This window comes from Mytilus trossulus, unplaced genomic scaffold (assembly GCF_036588685.1).
Source record: "Mytilus trossulus isolate FHL-02 unplaced genomic scaffold, PNRI_Mtr1.1.1.hap1 h1tg000103l__unscaffolded, whole genome shotgun sequence".
Classification (NCBI taxonomy): Eukaryota; Metazoa; Mollusca; class Bivalvia; order Mytilida; family Mytilidae; genus Mytilus; species Mytilus trossulus.
In genome coordinates, this window is record NW_026963296.1 from 366847 (window position 1) to 373709 (window position 6863).

Below are 6863 nucleotides of genomic sequence, written 5' to 3' on the forward strand. Positions count from 1 at the left end.
GCAGAGTACTGCGTAAGTTTGAAGTGACCGGTGTATCAGACGCAGAGCTCTACACACCTTGGTCAGTTAAGCAGCTGCAGAGTACTGCGTAAGTTTGAAGTGACCGGTGTATCAGACGCAGAGCTCTACACACCTTGGTCAGTTAAGCAGCTGCAGAGTACTGCGTAAGTTTGAAGTGACCGGTGTATCAGACGCAGAGCTCTACACACCTTGGTCAGTTAAGCAGCTGCAGAGTACTGCGTAAGTTTGAAGTGACCGGTGTATCAGACGCAGAGCTCTACACACCTTGGTCAGTTAAGCAGCTGCAGAGTACTGCGTAAGTTTGAAGTAACCGGTGTATCAGACGCAGAGCTCTACACACCTTGGTCAGTTAAGCAGCTGCAGAGTACTGCGTAAGTTTGAAGTGACCGGTGTATCAGACGCAGAGCTCTACACACCTTGGTCAGTTAAGCAGCTGCAGAGTACTGCGTAAGTTTGAAGTAACCGGTGTATCAGACGCAGATCTCTACACACCTTGGTCAGTTAAGCAGCTGCAGAGTACTGCGTAAGTTTGAAGTAACCGGTGTATCAGACGCAGAGCTCTACACACCTTGTTCAGTTAAGCAGCTGCAGAGTAATGCGTAAGTTTTAAGTAACCGGTGTATCAGACGCAGAGCTCTACACACCTTGGTCAGTTAAGCAGCTGCAGAGTACTGCGTAAGTTTGAAGTGACCGGTGTATCAGACGCAGAGCTCTACACACATTGGTCAGTTAAGCAGCTGCAGAGTACTGCGTAAGTTTGAAGTGACCGGTGTATCAGACGCAGAGCTCTACACACCTTGGTCAGTTAAGCAGCTGCAGAGTACTGCGTAAGTTTGAAGTGACCGGTGTATCAGACGCAGAGCTCTACACACCTTGTTCAGTTAAGCAGCTGCAGAGTACTGCGTAAGTTTGAAGTAACCGGTGTATCAGACGCAGAGCTCTACACACCTTGGTCAGTTAAGCAGCTGCAGAGTACTGCGTAAGTTTGAAGTGACCAGTGTATCAGACGCAGAGCTCTACACACCTTGGTCAGTTAAGCAGCTGCAGAGTACTGCGTAAGTTTGAAGTAACAGGTGTATCAGACGCAGAGCTCTTCGTTATCTGATCGGTGTAGCAGACATAGACCTCTCATTAATTTGACCCTACCAGTATAACAGACACAGCGCTGTACTTGAATTTTTACTGATCGGTGTAGCAATCATAGAGCTCTATGTTAATTTGACATGATCGGTGTATCATACTTAGTCTAAGAGGTCTTCGTAAATTTGACCTTATCAATACAGTAGACGCAGGGTTCTACGTAAATTGATCTGGTCGGTAATGCGGTCATAGCTACATTAAATCGGTGTATAAATCTTTACGAATTTAATTTGACCCTATCAGTATAACAGACACAGCGCTCTGCGTGAATTTTCACTGATCGGTGTAGCAATCATAGAGCTCTATGTTAATTTGACATGATCGTTGTATCATACTTAGTCTAAGAGGTCTACTTAAATTTGACCTTATCAATATAGTAGACACAGAGTTCTACGTAAATTGATCTGGTCGGTAATGCGGTCATAGCTACATTAAATCGGTGTATAAATCTTTACGAATAGCGAAGCTGTTTTTATAAATAACAATAAAGTTTTTTATAAAAGAAATACGTTTGAAATTTAAAATGTTAACATGCTGGTAATATTTTCGTAGTCCTAATTATGATAAATGAAATACTATAAATATCTTTGAAAAAGGGATAGTAAGAATTTCAAATATTTCCGTCCAATTGATTTTAAGATTTTGTTTTTATGTTTCTAAACAAAATGTCTTATGTCTCCTACTAATCGTCAAAAAATTGGTTATCTATATCACATATCACCTGATCAGGTGCAACTTAAATCGGCACATTAAAACAAAAGACATGAACATGCATCAAAGGGACTTTAGAAACTCACCAGTCAAAACGAGGCTGAAACACCATGGTCAGAAAAATGACAAAGAACAGTTCCCAAAACACTTCACACACATAGTTAAAGGTTAATCAACACGAACCCACCACAAATTCATCATTAACGTTACATGAAATGGTGAATCGGAAAGGTAAGAAATTGGAGTTATATCAAGCTTTTCGTTTGTTTTCCAAATCATTGTAGTGAGTTTTCACGAGGAGCACGTGTAGTCAAGAATGTTACAAATTTATATAATTTTTCATGCATCGCGATTGTTGTCAGTCAATCAGAATGGTTTCTAAAGAAACTTACATGTAACTTGTGAGTGTAACTGCCAAAGGATGTTCCAGATCACGCCGCGTGCGCATGTAAATCGGTAGCATGTATTTCAATTAGTTAAATGCAGAGATTTGTTAATGAAAAGGGGAAGTTGATCTCGTAAATAAAGTTATACCGATGCATGTGGTTCTAATTTCTTTTGTTCCCCTCTATATTTCTGTAGGTTTGCTATACATATGCATGGTCAATGATGCATTCAAAATAACCGGTAAAAAAAATGTTGTTCCAAAACAAGTCAATTCAATACAACATACAAAAATCCAAAATTATATAAAAAAAATACAATAATCAAAAACATTAACTTAATAACTTTATTGAAATGATACCTCTTTCCCAAGTTTAACAACACACTACATAATATAACAACACATACAGCATACAAACGTAACAAATAACTCTGACACTATTTGTAAGCAATTCCACGTGACTGCATAAATCCATAGCAACATCTTGGAGTCTTAAATGAACGTTCGCTCTCATCCATCCTGTCGATGTATCTTTCAGTGTTACACAGGGGACACGCCCAAAGTTCGTACTTTCTTGCATTTCGGTTAAAATCATCTTTTGCCTCCAACGGAGTTTCACGTCCAGATTTATCATTCTCAAAGAAAATTCTGCCCAACATCGAGTGCACATGCGCAGATCCAGCATTTCCTTTTAAATATGAAAATTCACATGGCAAGATAACTTCCGGAATATATGACGCCATGTCTTCCTGAAATTTCTTAAGAGAGATTAACATCGACGTGTCGTCTTTCAACTTGAGTGCTTTATTAATATGCCTTTCTAACTGAATTCCTCTTTCTAATTGCGATTTTAATCCATTGATCACCTGAGTGACTCTTTTCATTTCTTCTGCTTCTTTCTCACGGAGTTCTTTAGCCATATCGGAAACCGTTTTGTCAATTATGTTCCGTAGTTTTTCCCCTTCGCTCTCTATTTCTTTAATAGTATTATACACTTTCTTTCGATAGGTATGTAGGCTGTTCTCCATGTTATCTACACTTTTTCGTGCTCCTTCGAGTTTTCGGAGGTACACTTCCCATGTTGACGATAATTCCTTTTTCTTTTTAGCAACGGTTTCTGATAAGTCGGACATATTGTGCCCTTTGTGTAGAGTGAAAATACACACTTTACACGTCGGTTCATCGCACTTTTCGCAAAAGTATACAAATTCCTCGTTATGTTGTGCACAGATTGGAAATTCCATTTCTTTTTGGGAAAAGTCTACATTTCTAAAAGTGTGAAAACGGTTAGATTTTGTCCTAATATGTAATAATTTACAATTTTGACAAAAAACCTGTTCACAGTCATTACAGAAATCGGTGCCTTTACTTTGTATACAAATTTCACAAATTCTACTATGTTTCCTTATAAAAGACATACCTTACATATGTTTCATGTTCAAACCTTTAAAATATGTGCAACAGCCATGAACACAAATTGTTTGGCAAATAATTCATATAAAACAATGGTACAGAGTTCAATTGACACTTATTTGTTATTTAAACTATTTATTTTAATCATCATTTTAAATCATAATTCAACATTCGACACCTTTTGTATTTAAAGTTTAATCAAGTGTAAATTGACAAAATGGGTTGAAATATGTACAATGTAATCATACGTTTTTTGATTGAGTTAAGTCTGCTAATTGATATTTTATCGTATGTTTTTATATGTTGTGATGTTATGCTATTGTTTTAGAAAAAGGGAGAAGGTTTGGGCCCATTAAAACGTTTAATCCCGCTGCAAATGTTTGCACCTGTCCTAAGTCAGGAATCTGATGTACAGTAGTTGTCGTTTGTTTATGTAATATATACGTGTTTCTCGTTTCTCGTTTTGTTTATATAGATTAGACCGTTGGTTTTCCCGTTTGAATGGTTTTACACTAGTAATTTTGGGGCCCTTTATAGCTTGTTGTTCGGTGTGAGCCAAGGCTCCGTGTTGAAGGCCGTACTTTAACCTATAATGGTTTAATTTTTAAATTGTTATTTGGATGGAGAGTTGTCTCATTGGCACTCACACCACATCTTCCTATATCAATGTATTGTAAAGTGATGAATATGCAGTTGTGTTGTTGTGAAGATTACAAACATATTGTATTGCAACTTTGAACAATGAAAATAAGTCGTAACTATTTGCCGAAGTGTTTAAAATCTGAATTTGTGGTTTTCAGCTACATGTTGATAGTAATTTTAAAATCTGCCTTCCATAAAGATGGTTTACTGCTTATATTGGAATTACATGTTAGCGTCCTGGATATACATGTAATATTTGCCAATAGACGTTAATCAGCTAAATATCAATGAATCAGAAAATCAATATACTTCCTATTAAGCAGTCCTCTTGTCCTTACTGAAAAATTATGATACCTACAAGACTTTGTAGAATAACCTATTTGTTAGTCTTTAAGGTGGTACCTAACACTACAGGGAGATAACTCAGTAAAGTCAGTTAAACGTTTTAATTACATTGTGTTGTAAAAGGAATCTAAAGCTTCTCAATAATCAAAATTGGTGTTTGTCAAACTGCTATATAACCAGTGTAATTTTTCTGACAAAACGGTTGGTTCAAAATTTTTGAAATTTTTATATATATATATTTTTGTTAAAGGGTCAATTTAAGTAGCCGATTTCAATGAGTATGTAGCTAAAGGTAATATATTTGGTTAGTTTGCTTGCTAGTTGAACCGTGAAGTCATTCTTGAGTAAGGTATAGTACCCTCCTTTCGAAGTAGCCTAGTCCTGCAGACAGATAGATTGGTTATCTGTCGGACTAGTCTACTCTTAAAGGAGGATAATTTACCAAACCTAACAGTGACTTCACGGTTCAGCTAGCAAGCGAGATAACCAAAGATATTACCTTTAGCTACATACTCATTGAGATCGGCTGTAAATGGTTTTTTTTTAATTTAAATGTTTAGGAGTAAAACCCTAATGTATAAACTAAACAAGATCCGTAAACTGTTGTCAAGCTAAATAAATAAAACATGGTTAGATGTGAGACATTGTTTAGACAAAGATGTGTAAAAAATGAAAAAAATATCAAACTTCAGTTTAATATTTAGTTTGTCGACGCCTGCGCTCTATGTTTTCCTGGTACTATTTGTCAAATTTCGCCAAAGTCTCTTATCGTAACCTATTTTGGGTGTACAAATCAACGCTTTAGATTACAACTTGACACAAATAGTTCTATTTAACATTCTCCCATGTCTTTAGGTCAACTTAGAACATTATTTATCTTGTAACATTGAACTTTATAATCAAATATGGCCCTTACCGAACTAACTCCTTCTCATCCAAAATCTATCTTAGTAAAGTTTTTTCCAACCCTGCAGAAGGCTGTCAATCCTGCAGAAAGTGCTTTCTTATATATCTTTTCATCAGTAAGATTTGTTAATTGTTATAAAACTGAGAATGGAAATGGGGATTATGTCAAAGCGACAACAACCCGACCATAGAGCAGACAACAACCGAAGGCAACCAACGGGTCTTCAATGTAGCGAGAAACTCCCAAACCGGAGGCGTCCTTTAGCTGGCCCCTAAACAAATATGTATACTAGTTAAGTGATAATGGACGTCATACTTAACTCCTAATTATAAACAAGAAACTGAAATTGAAAATTATACAAGACTAACAAAGGCCAGAGGCTCCTGACTTTGGAAAGACGCAATTTTTTTTAGATCTCAAACCTCCCCCTATTCCTCTAGCTAATGTAGAGAAAATAAACGCACAAAAATACCAACAGCAAAACTCATGAGTTTTAGAGAAGTCTGAGTCCGATGTCAAAATATGCTATTCTAGTTTCACAAATACAAATTCCTTTTATATGTATATAATGTGAATATATTTTGTAACTTATTATTCCGGAATTTAATTCTTTCTATTAAATGTGTACTCCTATTCGTATTACTTCTAGTAACTTTCAATTTATAAAGTTAAGCTTAATTCAATATAAGGTGTATGTCTTTTTAGTCAATATCTTTTTTTAAACTTTGTTGCAGCAGTGATAAAAATATTCATAAAAATTGCAAGCAAATCAAATGATGGTATTCATGTAATACTTTTTTTTTACAGAAAAGGTTAGGATAAAGGATCCTATTGAAACAATGCATTTAAATGGAGAACAGGAATATCAATCAAAACGACAGTGCACCACTTAAATTATCAAAACTTGGGCCAGGTACAAAATGTGATAATGGATAGACCATTTAAAACATATTTTGTGGGCAAACATGAAATTGCATGATTCACATGAGAATCTTTTTATTTTATTTTGATTTCAAAAGTGAGAATGGAGATGGCGAACGTGTCAAAAACAAAAATCCGACCTAAGAGCAGACTAACATCTTAAAGCCATCAATTGGTCTGCAAAACAGCGAGATAATCCTGCAACATGAGTCGGAGTGCAGCTGGCACCTTACAAAAACTGTGTATTATTTCATTGAAAACAGAGCTCAAACTAAATCATGATCCATATAAATGAACTGAGTTATCTTTCTTTGCCCAAACCATTTTGAAATTTTTAGTAATGTGCATTCATGAATAATTTCTCTTCTATCTTATTTT

At 35.9% G+C, this 6863-nt stretch overlaps 1 protein-coding gene across 1 annotated transcript; it reads right to left on the reverse strand.

The window, feature by feature from the left end:
* Positions 1-2679: 2679 nt before the first annotated feature.
* On the reverse strand, positions 2680-3390 carry LOC134699890 (uncharacterized). The gene has a single exon (XM_063561291.1). It carries the CDS (start codon positions 3388-3390, stop codon positions 2695-2697), a length of 696 nt encoding a protein of 231 aa, XP_063417361.1. The 3' UTR covers positions 2680-2694.
* Positions 3391-6863: the final 3473 nt, after the last annotated feature.